The sequence below is a fragment of the Diadema antillarum genome, unplaced genomic scaffold (assembly GCF_040938485.1).
Source record: "Diadema antillarum isolate AM-2024a unplaced genomic scaffold, OU_Dant_1.0 seq00001698_RagTag, whole genome shotgun sequence".
Classification (NCBI taxonomy): domain Eukaryota; kingdom Metazoa; phylum Echinodermata; class Echinoidea; order Diadematoida; family Diadematidae; genus Diadema; species Diadema antillarum.
Window position 1 is genome coordinate 206,690 of NW_027272389.1, and position 17,830 is coordinate 224,519.

The window sequence follows — 17,830 nt, forward strand, 5'->3', positions numbered from 1 at the left end:
ACAGTCAATACTGATAATGTATGTCTTACAAATACTTCCCTGTTTAATTAGTTAATTGATTAATTACTGTTGTGTATAGTGTGTGACACCCAAGATTTTTTGTTCTCATTTCTTGTCACTGGACAGGTATGTGTATAATATGTTGTCCTACATGTTTTCCTGGCAGTGGACAAACACAAAATCAACTGTAGAAATATCTATAACTGATCAATCCCACTACAAGAAACAGTTTTACAGTACCACTTAGGTCACAATTTTAAGATACTGCCAATAAACTGATCCGAGTTAGTAGTGTCATCTATAATTCCACAAACTTCACATTTCTCAACCTCATAATCATCGCTTTGATTTTCACTTTCACTGAGAACAAGTGCCTTTGGTTCATCAGCAACACTTTCCTCCTGTCTACCCTTCTTCTGTTTCTGGTTTTTCTTGGTCTGTCTCTCCTGCTTCTTTGCTTTTTTACTTTCTTTTCTCTTCTTGTCCAATTTATGTAACTTGTAATTGAGCATGATGTTGCTCGGTTGTTGGCCGGCGTTAAAATTTTGCCGGGAAAGATATTAAACACACCCTGAAATCAAGAAAAATGACAGTACTTGTTTCAATTTGTGATTGATTACATTAATTACTACTAAATTAACATCTAGTAAGTACAATTTTATACATGAATTAGGTGCACAGGTAAAACTACATTCATCAAAAACAGTCATCATAGAGCTTTTTGTACAGGGGGCCTCTTTTGCCCCGATGGTAGTCCTACAGTCATCCACCCCCAGCCAGAAAATAAAATAAAATTTCATTAAATTAAATATCATGCTAGCATGGGCAATAGTAGCTTTATAAAATACATAGAAAAAATATATAATATTCAGTAGTGTGTAGGTACAGTACTCACTAATCCAAAGTGGACAAGCCACTTTTCGAATTTCAGTTTGGAGATGCCTGTAGTTAACAGCTCCTCAGAGCCATGTGCTTAGGCCAAGTAAAAAAATACCAGTTTCTCGTCCTCGCGCGCATCGATTTTGGCCGCCGCATCGATTTTTTTACTATTTACTATTTTCAAAATGGCGCTGAAATACCAAGAAATTCATAATTTTCATCCCAGCCCGCTCCCCGCCCGCATCAATTTTCAGTTGCCGCATCGACTTTTTTTGATATTTACTATTTTTTCGGCCGCCGAAAAAAAAAATCAACAATTCACCTGCCAATCGTGATGTCTTATTTCTAATTACGCCTTGCGTCCTCTACTTAGCTGTAGTACAGATGTAGCTTCTGTAGTGCGTATGTGTAATAACGCATGCATTTCACACTGCGAGCTCGGCAAGAAGGAATGACCCACAATGCAGTTAATTGTAGTTGGATGGGCGGGCCTGGGCTTTGATGTACAGCGCACTCGGTACGTCATGATGTAGACAGGACGTTGAGCACCTTCTGTACATTTCTCTCGTGCTGTTGCCCGCTTCATGTGCTGCTAGATTGATTGCGCAATGTAACCACAAACCCGTTGTAACGAGATCCGTGGGACCGGCGATATTACCTCGTTATAACCGGTACCTCGTTATAACCATACTCATTAAAAACAAAGACAAACATAAGCATGACGTCATATACCCATCAATGAAACTTAAACATATCCTTTGCGTTGTTATTACACAATTATTGAGCGTTGTTATTGAGAGAATAAAGGGAGATTATTTGTGAATTAAACGAAGAAATAGAGGCTGAAATGATAAGTTAATTCTTTATTGTAATTCTTGTTTGTTAAGCTTTTTCTAAACACCAGCGCAAATATGGGGGCAAATATATACTGTAGAGTAACATACAGGCCTTGTTTACCGTAACTTGCTAGGTATTTTTACGCTGTTGGTGCCCAGCGGGAATGCGATTATTTCATGTAATCTTGTACACATGTACAATGTATGATCGTTGCGCCCAAATGGATTAAAAATGCGTTCTTTATTTTCTTCCGAAAATCTCTTCGCGTTTTGTACGACCGTTCTTGAAAATATGTGACAGGATTGAATGTGGGAGGTTGTCATTCTGTTTACGCAAATCTGTACCAGATCTATTCAAACTAATAAACGCGTTTGTTTCCCTTTCCTGATTTAGGCTAACATGCGTCATTCAACTTTTTTACGCTACTGTCACCTGGCGAGATCGCGATGATTTCAAAGTAACATACGTGCGTTGTTTACCGCTAACTAGCGAGGTATTTTACGCTGTTGGTGCCCAGCGGGAATTCGATAATTTCATGAATCATTTGGCTGTAATCTTATACAATGTATGATCGTTGCGCTCGAAGGGATTAAAAATGCGTTCTTTATTTTGTTCCGAGAATCTCTTCGCGTTTTGTACATCCGTTCTTGAACTGTTGAATGCGTTTGTTTCTATTTCCGAGCACCGATTAAGTAGGTTAACATGCGTTATTCAACAACTTTTACGCTACTGTCACCCGGCGAGATCGCGATGATTTCATTCATTATTTCGGCTTTAATCATACACACTCATATTTAAATTATCATTCGTTAAATGATAATGAACACATCCAGATCTATTCAAACTAATACATGCGTTGTTTCTTTTTCCGAGCACCGATTAAGTAGGTTAACATGCGTTATTCAACTATTTTTACTCTACTGTCACCTGGCAGGATCGCGATGATTTCACTATTTATTTCTGCTTTGATCATACACACTCATATTTAAATTATCATTTGTTAAATGATAATGAACAAATCCAGATCTGTTCAAACTAATAAATGCGTTTGCTTCTTTTTCTGAACACCGATTAAGTATAGGTTAACATGCGTTACTCAACTATTTTAACGCTACTGTCACCCGGCGGGATCGGGGCGATGATTTTATTATTTCGGCTTTAATTATCCAAACTCATATTTGCTCAAAACCAGCAAAAGAACTGGAAGTCGGAACTAAAATTGGAAAGGATATAATGAGTTGCACACGCATTCCAATTGTCCATTTTTGGTCAAATTTTATTGTCGCTACATGAAAAGATTTTGAATGCGTTATCTATTTTTTTCTCGTTGCGCTGTGGTCTGACCTCATATCACGCACGCGTTTCTCGCGAAAAAGAAAACCGAATGATTATGTTTAATAATTAGTAGGAATATCGGAAGGTGTTCCTGTGTCTTATCGCGTGATTAAGAAGAAAACATGGAAGGAACGGTTCTCTGCAAAACGGGAAAAGACGTGGATAGCGAGATTTCGGTTTCCAATGTTTCATTTGTCGCGTGTTTGAAAGCGGCAATTTGGTCAAGAAATGGAACCTCGTTATATCCGATGAAATTGCTTATGTTTTTCTTTATCATGATTTACCGAAATTGTCCTTGTTATAACCAGAATCTCGTTATAACCGAACACGTTATAACCGATTCGTTCTGCCATTACACGCAAAGGAAAACGGGACCGACGCGATCACCTCGTTATAAGCGGTTCCTCGTTATAACCGAACTCGTTATAACGGGGTTTCCCTGTAGTAGAGGAGACCAGCCAGCCAGCATAGCATGCGTTCTGGAGCTGGAAAAAAAAATCGTGGAGTGATGGAGAGAACCGATCTCAAGCGCACGTGTGCACAACGAACGGCTTTAAATAGTGAATATAGTATTCAACTGGTTCGTATTCTGTCTTTCAGTAAAAAGGAAATCAGGTGGTTGTTTCACAGGGTTGACAATTGGCAGTACTGTCTGCGGCATTTTAAATCCTTGAGCGAATAAGTTTTCATATGAGAAAAGATCTAACTCAGTAAGTTTGTGTTGTGTTGAAAGGCAAAAATAATGCTATGCATTTCCAGAGATAATGGTTGGATTCATAGGTTCAACAAGTGATGCATAAATGTGTATATTTTATGTTAAAAAAACATGTTTTTTTTCCATATACCCTTGATATGACTGAATGAATACAGTCACAGTGTAGTTAAATTGGTATACTTGTCATGCATAAACAGCAATATCAGATTTGGTTTTAAATTGTGCATCACTTAAATGATAAGTGGTTTATATCACACATATAAACACATATTACTTTCATTTTGACAATCCTCGAAAAAATAGTAAGATATCAAATAGTAAGGACCTCCCTCATCGCCTTGCTCAAAAAACCCGGACGAGAAACTACTTTCTTTTTTTACTTGGCCTTAGGGGTATGGCTCATACATGATATTGCAAGTGAAGGCAGGGAAGTTGCCTCTCAGACCACATGGTCAGCCACTGGTTTGGCCTTGGCATATTTGAGTAGTAAGCAAACTTCTACTTAGGGGCCTCTTTTACCCCGGGGCCTCATTAGCCCCTCTCTCCCCTACACCTTGAGCAATGCTCAGTTCGAATTTATGACATTACATGAGGCAATATGATTCTAAAGGAAACTGCAACAGTAGCAATAAAAGTACACTGATTAGGAACATCATTTTTTTATTTTTTTTATTTTTTTGCGGCTTAAAGTTACAAGTGTGTAGCAGCAACGCATGTTTCGGAGGCTTCATCATGACCGTTAACATGCAAAAATGGTCCATTTTAAGGTGATATTGGCACTAACAATGTTGTAACATGTACAATAGTATTTATTTGTATGCAGAAAAAAGACTTTCCAACATATATGTTAAGAGACAAAGAAAAATATTTTAAATTTTTATGCTCAGTTGTATACATACACTGTATTTGCATATCCATGACTTTGGCCATGCAGAACATGATTAGGCTACACACATGTACAGCTGTATGCATTTGTCAAACTTTTCATCATAATGCAGTAAGAATTACTTTCAATGAGTTGGAACTGTAGCTATAGACTTAATGCAAAGATTATGTTTGCTTGCTTTATAAGTGCAGTTTGTGGGATGTATATTGACATAAACCACCCATCATAATTGTTTTATATACATGTGAAATTAATTTCAACTGTTGATGAGAAAGGGATAGAAAATAGACTATGTGATGGCATGACAGTTAGATTACAACATAGCATTGTAAAATATAGAAAGGGGGAAAAAAGGCTTATAAACATTCTTTTGCATATGGACCATGCCTGATATCCCCTACTATAGCTATCAAATGCAGTGATCATGGTCATAGAACAGCAATCTTAAACACCGATCAGCCATTCCATGTAAGGGTCATCATCAAACTGTCATCATCAAAATGGAGTTGGAGTTATAATCAATATATTGGTGATATTATCATGGAGCTCAATAGAAATTGAAACGGTCAAGATCCCATTCATCTTTTTGAATCGCCTCTTGAAAAGATAAATGTACCCCTACCCTACCCATGACTGTGTATGAATTTGAATATAAAAAAAAAATGTTGACCAAATGTATAGTTCCCTATAATATATGATAGTTAGAATTTTACTTTCTTTTTCTGTGGTATACAAGTCACCCTTGTTTCATATCATTTTATTTTTTTTTAAATTCTTCAAAGGCTTCTTTTTTTATAGTTATTTCATAAAATACCAGTTTGTGTGACTCCTGTGACAGCTAGGAGGCCTGCTTTTGAAGGTACGCATTGAGAAATTGCTAGCAGAACTTTTACTGTTTCTAAAAATGACAACCTTTTTAGCAAAAAATTAAAAAGCAGCAAATGTGTTTAAATATTTAAGTTTGTTAGAAACTCACAAGTTTGTTTTAAATAGTATATAAACCCAAAGACTACAGTTTTAACTCTTTGAATTTCAAAATAGTTAGGGGCTTGTAACTTTTTCCAGAAAAGCCAGGACTAAACAGATTATAAAGATTTCAATCATTTCAGTATTGTTCTTCATGAACATAACTTCTCCAGTCACCCACCCATGTAAACTACATGTACCCCATGGCAACAGGCTATTTATAAGTAGAGGTCTATATATCATCTATAAACAATCCTATCCCAACCATTACTGTCCATGTACTGCACTGAGAACTACATCCGCAAACATGTCATAGAGTCTCACACATGTATGCGAAGAGATGTTTCGTAACACAAGTTACATTTTGTTTGTGGGCAATTCCGCGGTAACGGAATTACAAATCAGAGAATTTTGGCTCATATTCTTTCACCCTGTATACAGGATTGATTACTTTGCCTTCTCTTGATACATTTAAAAGATGCAGAGGTACTCACACTGTCACCCCAAATACAAATTTGTTAAATGTTCTCACTTGGTTGGTTACAAAGGAGGTCTATGTGCGATGGTAACGGAATTACCAGAAAATTTAGTCACAACTTCAACTCTGACTTTGGGAGTTATTTCTCTGAAATCTATAACACATACACTGTAGGTTGTTGTCTGATTTCATCTTTGATTGTGTCAACTTCAATGTAGTTGTATTGTTTTTCAAATATTTCATCACATTTTCCAAGCAGCAGGCTTTTTCCCTGTAAAGTCAGTGGTAACGGAATTACACAAATGGTAACGGAATTACGCCTTCTGAAATACACTGGAAAAAATACACATTCTTGGTACTCATGTATTCTGAAATGTCTTGATAAAGATTGTTTATGCCTTTAGCTATAATATAACCACTAAATAAGTACTCTCTAGCCTTTGACCTTGAACTGCTACAAGTGTATAGGTGCCAAATGAGTTTTTATTTTCAAAAAACATAAAATGTTCATGCTAACGACTGTGATTTGAAGTTGGAACTATGTCAATCAAGATCTCGTAACTTCTAAGTACCACATCCATCAAAATTTGTCTACTTTCAAGTTAAGAATTTCACACTCTGCAGGTAAATGACATCTAAGACACATGGTAACGGAATTACGCTAGAATAGCCCTACACAAGTACAATTCTGTAAATCCAGTCAACAATACTCAAATTTTCTTGTATTTCTCTTGTTGATATCATGCAAGACAGATTTCTCTGTTTTCTTCTTCCCTAACATGCCAATAATTGACAATATGTTTGAATTACTTACAAGTATTGTACATAAATATTATGTGCACATGCATAAGAAAATAATAAAAAACTGTCCGGATTGACACTGAATTTAAATCTAAATCATAAAGTGCCAATTTACAGTGCAAGAGCACAGTGTGCAGCCCCATCATTGAACACAATATTTAATATGAAGGATGAACACTAAGGATGCTTGAAACTTTTAATTAGTTAAGTGAAAAGATGCTGTTGTGGTTCAATGACAAATATAACAAATTACAATTCAATCATAAATTGAAAAGAAAATTTTCTTATATGATTATGGTACTGCACCAGTGCTTAATCATTATTATCTATATGTTGTGGCATATATTAATCACTAAAAACTTGTGACATTTTTCTAATAGCTGAAGTTGCCCCATGGTATATAATGTAGTGCATAATTTGATAATTCCCTTACAGTGTACGTCCTACTTAAGCCCACCAAAATAAAATGAACTAAACTAAAAGGAAATAGAAAACAGCAAAATAACTTTAACAAACTACAACTTTTTGAACCATAAGAGTGAGTCCACTAAATTCTGCTAATTCATAGAAAGATAAGAGGGCCTCTTTTTATCCATCTGCAGCTCACTGTGTTAGAGTTAGATTAATCAACCTGTGAATAATGTTAGTATTTACTTCTGACCACACAAAATTTCCAAATGACATCTTCAGAAACACGATCATGACTTGGCCTATACATTTCTTTAAGTTTCCCGTCTCTGTCTTTCTTCTTTGACTGTGTCTATTTTCTCATCCTGAGTGTTGCCATATATATTAACTCACAAGAAGTGTGCATCTTCTCTTTTGCAGTAAGTTGTATTTTGACTGCCTGAAAGCAAATTGTAAAATACACTGTAATGGCACTTGTATGAAAGGAAACTGGATTGTAAAGCAAATGGTAACATGAAGAGTAAAGGTAGAAGCAGAAGCCCATTGACTTTAATATCTAAAATCTTCTTAGGACGGGAAGTATAGGCCAAAATGTTACATTTTAGAGCTGTATCGCAATTACTGACTGGGTAAATGTTCATCACAAATGGTGTTTTTGTCTTTATTCCTTTTAAAAAGAAAGGATTAAAGAACAAATTTCAAAGGGTAGCAGATGCTCTGTATCAACTGGGCATGAAAATCAAAATACATCTCTGTGGAGGAAAGATCTACGAAACAGATGAAAGAAGGTCAGACACACTTACCATTAAAGATAAAGGACTTGAGGATGAAAACAGGACATGTTCAATAAAAGGTCAGACTATCGACTTGGTGATAATAAAGCCTTTAGCATACAGAAAGATCAAAGGTGTCACATTCAGTGGGCATCCCGTGTCAAGTAATGACTTCTATCACATTGTGTATGATCCTTAAACTCTTAAATTCTTGCTCTTTCCTCACAAAAATTATCCTGTTCATTTCTCTCTGTCAGTAGCAGTGCTCCCTTTTCCTTTTAAAGAAATTTTATGTCCTTCCTCTTCTTTCTAACCTTTGTTCAATTTATGCTGCATCACACCCATTCAATAGTCCCTCATCACTATACTTAGATTTTGTATGAAACCATGAGACTTTTTAGCAAGAAAATATACATTGATATCTCAGAATTCAGTATGATTTTTAACATTTGAGAATGAGTAACTGTGGGAAACCTTATAAAGTTATCAGTTAGCACAGTCTCCATGTAGTTCTTGTACAAATGTATGAGAAAAGATGAAAGAAGGGAGGAGACTTTCAGCACAAGAAGTCTTGTCAAGCATGTACCCTGATGTCAGGACTCACTGTCAGAGGCATCCAGCTACTGTATGCTGAGTCGTGTCAGTGTATCATACCATACACATATTTCAACTTTCACTCCTTTACTACCAGTCATTAATACTGTTAAGCTCAATAATAATGCCCTAAAGCTATTTCATGAACAGTTCACATACATATTGGCACAAAAGTAGGATATGTCATTCTCTTCCATATTAGATGTGCGTGTAATTCCGTTACCATGTAATTCCGTTACCACAATTACAGAAGAACTGAAGGAGATATGTCACAAAATGTTTTGTGACTTTTCAGGGAGTCACATGTAGAGAAAAAATTTACAAGGGGAGAAAAAATCAGCGATTAGTTTGTTCAGGAGAAAACTTTTTTCAATTTTATGGTAACGGAATTACGTCAATTTGTCAGTAGATTTTGAAAATTTCTCAAAAAAATATCATAATGAGAGTGACTGAATGCTTCATTAAATGTGATTGTTGAAGCATAGAAAGAAAGATGTGGAAGTATGGATGAAGCAGAGAGATATTTAAGTTGTTTCATTTTAAATTTTCATTTAATATTGTAAAATTTTTGATAAATACAATAAATAGTCTTCCAACTTTAAAAGTGTGTCCAACAAAAACGAGGAAAGTTATTGGAAAAGGGTTTTTTGTTTCCGTAAATACAACAATCCGTTTGTACGGGTAACTTAAATTTCTGAGCATTTACTTAACTTTGAATTTTGCTGTTTTTGCCCTTCCCATACGGAATTGCCCTTAATCAAAAATAGTCAAGTGGTCACTGCCAGCATGATAAAGTATGGAAAATAGGGTATAGTATCAAGATTGTGTTGCACCTAGCATGCATCAAATCTGACATACAGATTGACATGAAAACCTGTCTGAATGAAGTAATCAAATGTCAAAATTCCAAAACAGTACCCTGTGATCCAAGTTACACCACAGAAATGATAATCTGCAAGATGTTAGCTATTTTCAAATCCAATCACAAATTTATTGATTAATTACTTTCCTCCAAATAAGTATTGGAAATGAAAGCCAAAGAACTTGTTAAGAAATGGAAAGCTGAAAAAGTCAAGATTTTAGTATGGCAAAAACAAATGCCATGTGAGTAACAATGGAATTGATTTGTCAATGGGTTATAAATGGACATGTAAAAGATTGTGCTTCGAAACTATTACACTCAGATGATAGTGAGTCGAAAGTGTAAAAATCCAAAAAGTATTTCCCACCATTTGCTCTTGATCATGCATAAAAGATACAACCTTAAATTCAAAACTAATATATTTCTTAGTTAAGTGTATGCTTCCCTCTTGAATAACCATCTATTAAAGTCCTTGAATCTTCAGGACAGGAATAGTATTCAGTTCTTTAAAAAATAGTGTATTTAACACTAAATAATCAAGTAATTGTTTGGTCTTCATTAACGAAGTCTAACCAGTCAAAAGAGTGATGCAAATATGGTCACAACACTTCAACTTCTCTCAAGAGTAAAAATGAGTTATCCAACTTAAGAACATTGATGTACAATGTATCCACAACTACTTGCTTTGTTGCACTACTGTTGCATGATGTGGGCATGCCAGCAAGCTGGACGTCACTTTCATTACTCACAATATCTAGCCTGTTCCATTGTTTCAAAAGGAAACCTACAAAATAAATGCTTTTCATACATTTAAACAACTATCTACACCTTGCTTGAGGAATCATTAAGTCTCATTCAGTCCAAACAGTTATTTGATAGACTTAGAATTACAAAATTGTAATCAAAACATTCCATTTACATGCTGTTAACACAAAATGAAGCCTCCGAAACATCTGGAAAATTAATTTGGTATGCCGTATGTTTTTATGAAAATCATGTATGTTATGTAGAAAGTGATGGGTAAATTGTGTCTTTTTTAGTTGATATACTCTGTTTAAACATATTTGTGGGGCAACATCCTCATCTGCTAATATCTTATTGCTGAGTGAAAAGGTGAGTTATGTGTGACACGTCTGCACTGTTTAAGAAAAATAGGTAAATCGTATAGTAAATCTATATTGGTGAATAAACAAAGCAGCCAGAAAACTGAATGTGATTAAATATCTTTAGATATGTCATAAGCGATCATTGGGTGGGTGAACAATAAATCTAATTTGATTTTGTCCAGAGAAAATCACAAAAATGCAGTGTTAACATCCTTTTGAAGCCTCCGAAACCACTTTTTCTCTATAAAGTGTATTAGCTCAAAAAATTATTGCAGTATCATAATGTTTTGATTATTTTTGTTGTCTGTCCATGGCTGTTGATGATTTCATGGCATAATTTGGGGCAGACACTCAAAGAATTTATCAGAAATGTCAAATTAGATGTTTTTGCTGTTTCGGAGGCTTCAATGCGTCTCGGAGGCTTCACGTGTTAACGGAAAATTTGTATTGTCTCCTATTTTCAGAGAGTTTGGCGGATCTTAACTATTTTTGGTCTATTAGGTTAGGGCCCCATATCCTACATTTTGACATATAGATTAGGTTGCTTCTCTTATCTATATTCATATTATTTGACTAAACACTTTGTTTCGGAGGCTTCAAAACTGCTAACGGAAATTTCACTTGATGGAATAAAATTATCACAAAATTTCAAATAGCCCTAGAATCAAGTAAACTTTGATGTAAGTCTAAAGTTTAGCTGTACCTTACTATTTTCAGCATAAAAGAAAGTAACCAAAACACATCCACTGATCATTACTGTCCATCAAAGTTTGTAAACAATTGTTAACGGAAAATGAAGCCTCCGAAACCTCAAATTTGAAGTCATAGTATTCTAAAATAAAGGGCCAGATACAAACCAAACTAATTTGGTCATTTCAAGTGACCATACAACTATGCTTTTAACATAAAAAATTAGATCTCTGCAGTTGCTGTAGAAAATTATTAACATTTCAAAAATGTTATATAAATTTCAATGCAACAAAATAGTCATTTTTAGGATACATATGTGACTGCCAAAACAAAACGCATCAATACCTGGACCTGATTATGCTACCCAAGGTGGCTACTCATAAGGTGACTCACATGGGAAAAAATCTTTGAGATCTGTAAATCTATGTGTTCAGGGTGGGCCAAAAGGCTAAAAATTGAAAGTTATACCCTTTACCATAAAACTGACCACATATGTAAGTTCACATCTGTTGCTAATACTAGAACAGTTTGCAAATACTAATGAATACAAAGAATATCAAACATGTTACAAACCATTCTATATCGGCAACGGATGTGAACAAATCTTCACATTTTTTACTTGGTTGGGCATCCCTTGGCTGGATATGCTCTAGTGTGACGGGATGAATTCTTAAATCCCCATAGACTTAATAATTAGGCCACCAGGTTCCCGTATGGAATGGGTTAACAAACACTCAGTAAACAAAACACCAATAAAATAAAATACCATTACATCACAAAGAGACCATGCAATAATCTGCTAGACACATCAATATCTTCCCCTGTGAAAGCTGGTGTGATTGCTACCAATCTTAATGCACAGGTTGCCTTTTACATTTGAGCTTGGATGGTAGCTAGACCAAAGTTTGGGATTAGAGCTCTACCTTGTTAAACTACGTAATTATTCTATTTTCTTTGGATTTGCTTGGATAGCTAAAAATAACAACAACATAGGACTAGCAAAGAAAGTGATCTATGGTGTGATTATTCAAACTGTGGAAGGGGAATGCAGTCTCCATTCTAGTGATCACATCAAGTGGTGTTAGTTCAAGGTCCCCTATGAACTAGAAAATGAGGTCATAACATCTTAAGTAAAATCAATTCATATGTGGTTGCTCTGTTCCTTTAATTTGTGTTTCATTTTGTTGTTGTTCTTCTTCTTTATGGGGGGGGGGGGTCCCTATCTAGTAAAATTAAAGTGGCATGCTACAGTTCAAAGCTTTCACAGATCATACTCACTCTTCATTCTGTGCCGAGACCTTCAGCTGCAGGGCTCTCTTTATGAACACTCGAACAAGCGCACACAGGTTTCCCGAATGCAGGTTGTTATGTGCTGAAAACAGGTCATCAGGTATGAGATGATTAATTATACACTTGCACGCATGTATTACACATCATACCGCTATTTATTATCATCAACATCACTGCTGACATTCGTATCATCAGCATTATCAATATCTTTAGTATCATGACTACCATTTTGCAAAAATATTCAGAGAAGTACGGTGCTGGTGGTTTTAATGTAATGACTGATTCATATACTTGGTGACCAAAAAAAGAAGACGAATAGCATTAAAATCACATGTATCCCCAAAAGACTTGATTGCATGTCAATGCAGCTTAAAGGGATGGTGTAGTATTGGTTGAGGTGAGAATTTAGCATTTAACTATTTGCAAGATATTCAGTAACCACTTTATGAAATATTAAGAAGTCTACAGTGCAATGATAAATTCAAAGTTCATTTGATGAAAATCGGTTTTGAAATGGCTGAGATATATCCAAAAAGAAAGTAAAACAAAGCAATCCCTAATTAAAGGTGGGTCCCACATTTTATTAGGATTGCTTTGTTTTTGATATCTCAGCCATTTCAAAACCAATTTTCATCAAATAAACTGTGAATTTCTCTTTGAATTATATGCTCTTTCATATTCATAATGAGGTTTCTCACTATCTGAAAAAAAAAGTCATCAAAAAACATTGGAAACCTGAAACCCCATCTCAACCAAAATTGTACCATCCCTTTATCAAACCCGTTCAGGATGAGTCCCGAGTATACTCATCAAGTGTCTATGAGAAATGCGTGTTGTAGCAAAATCAGCCCATCCTCAACGGGTTAAAGTTCCACTTGACCACTGGACTCATGAACAGAATTTTCAGACCATAAATGAGATCACCACCTGGTCATCCTTCTTTGGACACCTGCAATTAACTGTCTGCATCACTTGACTACCGTACATGTATGACATCACTTGCATGCGAAAGATGCCTTTGTTGAGAGCATGAGATATATCCCTAGTTTCTCACATTCTCAAGAGCTGTACATTTTCACTGTAATTCTGAACAAGATAAGTGAGGATATGTCATCAATTCTTTCATACAAAATCAAGTAAGGTCCTTTACACAAATTCAAGATGAATGATACTTTGGTCATTTTGTGTACACTTAATGTACAAATAACCCCCTCCCCCCCCCCCCCCCACAAAAAAAGGGTGTCTCTTAACCCGTTGAGGACGGTTTGATATTGCTACAACACGCATTTCCCATAGACACTTGCCCGAGTATACTCGGGACTCATCCTCAACTGGTTAAAACAAACATGATGTAAAACAAACCTTTCTTTGAAAATAACTTTTCTACCCAAGCATATGAAAACATCATCTTAATTGCAGTAAATTTGAATGCCATCACAGTCATTTATAAGTTACCAGATGCTTTTTAAACACAAAGTACCAAACAAACCACGAATAAACCCATTTCAAGCAAAATATGTTTTGCGTGAAATATGCAGGGCAATTATGATTTTCTTTTTTAATAATTCACAAAGACTACAGCTATAAAAGATCTCCACAGGATTGGAATGCCATCATCTAAATTTGCCAAAACATTTGTTATGAATCGCTTGCATTTCCAACAAGTAAATCTTTCTCTTTGCTTTGTGCAAAACCAGCTATAGGAAATTAATAGTAAGTTTTCTTCAAACTCAAAGATGCCTTTATGAAAGCATAGGGTGCATGGAGATTTAAACTGTTTGACTTCATGGAACAATACTGACATTCAACACTGAGCATATTTTGTTTTGATTTTTCAGTTTAAAATCTACAAATCAATGAGTTTATTTGGCACAACCAGAACTTGAGGGATTATGATTTCAGTGGCATATGACGGCAACCTAGACTAAAAGTGAAAAATCTGCAAAACAACCACCACAGGCATAGTCGAATACTACTGTATTTAAGCTCTTATTTTTGCGAATTTCACGCATCACAGTTGGATCGCGAATTCAACAACACGCGAAATTGTCTCCACGCGCTTTGTTAATAGAGCATTATCGTAAGCGTCGGCGTCGATTCGCGAAAACAACATCTCGCGAAAAAGTCTATGACCTCGTCATTCGCAAAAGTATCTGTACGCAAAAATAACAGCGTATACAGTATGTTTCAATTAGTCAAAAGAGGCAACTTGGTGCTCTACTTACAGAGAGTTTTGCACAGCATCTGTGACGATTCTACGATGAGCCTGGCATCTGCAGTCGACTGTGGAATTTTGAAGGAGAATGACAGAAGTTGCTCCCAGAACGGATCCGAGTCATCGATGGGCTCCTTGCCTACAAACCGACGGAGGAACTCGTTCTCCGCCAGCTCGCTCAGACTGCTCCCGGCTCCACCCATCACTCTCGTTATTATGTTAGCTGCGGGTAGCAGCAAGTCTCTATAAACTGGATTTCTAAGAAGTTGTTTGTACAAGTTGATCCAAAGGTTTATCCACTGCGCTAATATATCTTCCTGAACATTCCTTTAACAAACAAGATGCTTTTACAACAAGGAAACAGAGTAGTGCTGAATGGAGTTAGGTGATGAATTGCGCTGTGGTGAAATCCATGCTGGACGATTTGACCTGCTGTGTAGAGGCAGACAGAAACAGTGTCAGTAATCCATTTACACTGCAGTAAATTTTTATACATTGCATCATTAATATTACAGGTCTGAATAAAGCCATTACAGACCTCTAATGTTACAGATAAACATTACAACACATTGCCAATGTACCATTATATAGATCTGTACACTGATATTAGCAAACAAGGAGCAAATTCTGCTTTAATAGATCAAACTCGTTGTGGGCCTATTAAATACATGCCACCCTTTATCATAAAAGCAGACCGCTCAATACTAAATAGATTTACACCTCTCTACACAGACAGTGTACAACCCAAGCATACCTCCTTAATAGTTTCTGGCAGCGGACCATCAAAGACTGGAACACCCTTCTTTTCTTGGATACTGTCCAACACCAGGCTTAGTAGGGGCCAACTGGACAGGGGCCTATTGAAACCAAAATTTGGCAAATATATGCCATCTTGTAAAAAAATTTCAATCCTCCTTGGAAGCAAATTAATCTGTGTCCACACCACACAGACACGTCACTTAGTTAGTCATGCCTGGACGTGATGCTAACTGATGACACTGATGACACCTAGTACTAGTAGTAGTACTGTGGTAGTAGCTCATATTGACAGTGCCTGGAAGGCATGGCAAAGGAGCGGTGGTGAGAAAGAACGGTCCCTCTATGACAACCACATCAATCAGAAAAAGAACTTCCGGGCAGTCATCGCCAGGCTAGAGCACGGCAGAAGAACTCACTTATGAAAGAGATTGAAGCAGCATCATCTTCAAACCAAGCCTCGTTCTACCAACTGATCAAACGGAACAAAGACACCTATTGCAAAGAAGGAGAGACCACCTCACTCTTGCATGCCGGCATTACATGGGGATGTGCTAATGGGATGGCACAAATACTTCTCAGATCTAGCTCCTGATTCTGCTTCAATACCCACCCAGGCAGATAGTACAGTTATCCAACCTGATTTGAACAGTTATCCGAAACCCTTGAACAAGAGGGTCTGGCAGCTCACCTCACATGATCTCAACAAGGCAATCAACCGATTAAAGACCGGAAGGGCAGGTGGCCCGGATAACATCAGTCCAGAACACCTCAAAAACCTGGGGATGGGTGCACGGAGACTACTGTTACAATTTGTGTCTAGTTAACTACCCTCATCACATGTGGACTTTGCCCACAGTCCCTCAAGGAAGGCACCATCCTCCCCTTTCACAAAGGGAAAGGCAAGGACATAATGGACTTTAAAAACTACTGTGGAATCACGCTTACCTCTGTCCTGGGCAAGCTCCTGGAACAATACATAAAACCGAACCTCGAAAAACAGCTCACAACACAGAATATACCGGACGAACTTCAATTTGGATTTCGCTAATGATTCTCCTGTCAACTAACCTCTCTCTATCTCTGCAACTCACCACTGAAATAAACAATGCCTCAAAGAAACCCACCTTCATCGCCTTTCTTGACGCAGGAAAAGCCTTTGACAAAGTGTGGCATAAGGGCCTCTTAGGAAAACTCAGAGCTGCCCACTTGGATATCTGCACGTACAATGTCATCCAAGATATTTAGGATGGTATGACAAATAGAGTCTACTGGCAAGAGAGAATCTCTCCACCCTTTGACATCACCCAGGGAGTTTGACGAGGTGGAGTCCTCTCACCCATCCTATTATATACTCTATTTATCAACGACCTCATAAAGAACTTTGCAGCAGAAACCTTGGGTGCACCTTCCTGAATAGATATTCAGGGGTCATCATTTTGGCGGACAACGTAGCACTTCTGAGCTCTACTCCCAGAGAACTTCAGGAGATGCTAAATCATGTGACACAGATGTATGCCGACAGGTGGCACTACAGGATTAACCCCTAAAAGAGTGCAATAGTTGCAATGAATGGGAAAAGACCTGACAGCCAAATGCAATGGTCAATGAGTGGCTCTATCATCGAACAGAAGACCTCTTATGAACACCTTGGGATTACAAAATCTGGGACCCGGCTTGACCCAACAGACACTATCATCGCAAAAGGGCTCAAAACCTTCTATGCCCTCTCTGGGATTGGAGCCCATACTCTAGGCCTTATCCCCACACTATCTGCACACTTATGGAATACATGTACTTTGTCTCCCTTGAATGCTTTATGGGGTGACCATGTAACACCTTACAAAAAGCATGATTACTAAACTTGACCTGGCGCAAACACACCTTTTCAAGCGGATAATCGATCTGCTCTTTTCAGCTGCAGATGAAAGCATCTATCTTCTCATCGGCTTAAACCCAATCTCTAAACAAATAGATCATGAAAAACTCCAACTACTTGGCCAAACCCTCAACTTAGACCACACAAGGTTTGAGCAACGTACCTTTCTCCATGCAGTACGTTGTAACACCCCATTCATCCCTACTCTGAAGGCCACACTATCGAAATACAACCTGCCCCAGCTCAGTGATCTCATCAACCATGTCATGCCATACCCGCAATGGAAACGCCTCATAAGAAACATCATCTCCACAGCAACACAAAAGGATTTCACAGAAACGATTAAACTCAAGCCCTCAC

At 37.0% G+C, this 17,830-nt stretch overlaps 1 protein-coding gene across 1 annotated transcript in view; it reads right to left on the reverse strand.

The window, feature by feature from the left end:
* LOC139711727 (dymeclin-like) overlaps positions 1-15,381 on the reverse strand; it is a 34,247-nt gene extending 18,866 nt beyond the window's left edge. Inside the window, exons 1-2 of the mRNA XM_071623585.1 lie at positions 14,846-15,381; positions 12,609-12,702 (exon numbers count right to left, since the gene is read on the reverse strand). Coding sequence (XP_071479686.1) covers positions 12,609-12,702; positions 14,846-15,038 — 287 coding nt within the window. The 5' untranslated portion in view covers positions 15,039-15,381. The remainder of the gene's footprint in view (positions 1-12,608; positions 12,703-14,845) is intronic.
* Positions 15,382-17,830: the final 2,449 nt, after the last annotated feature.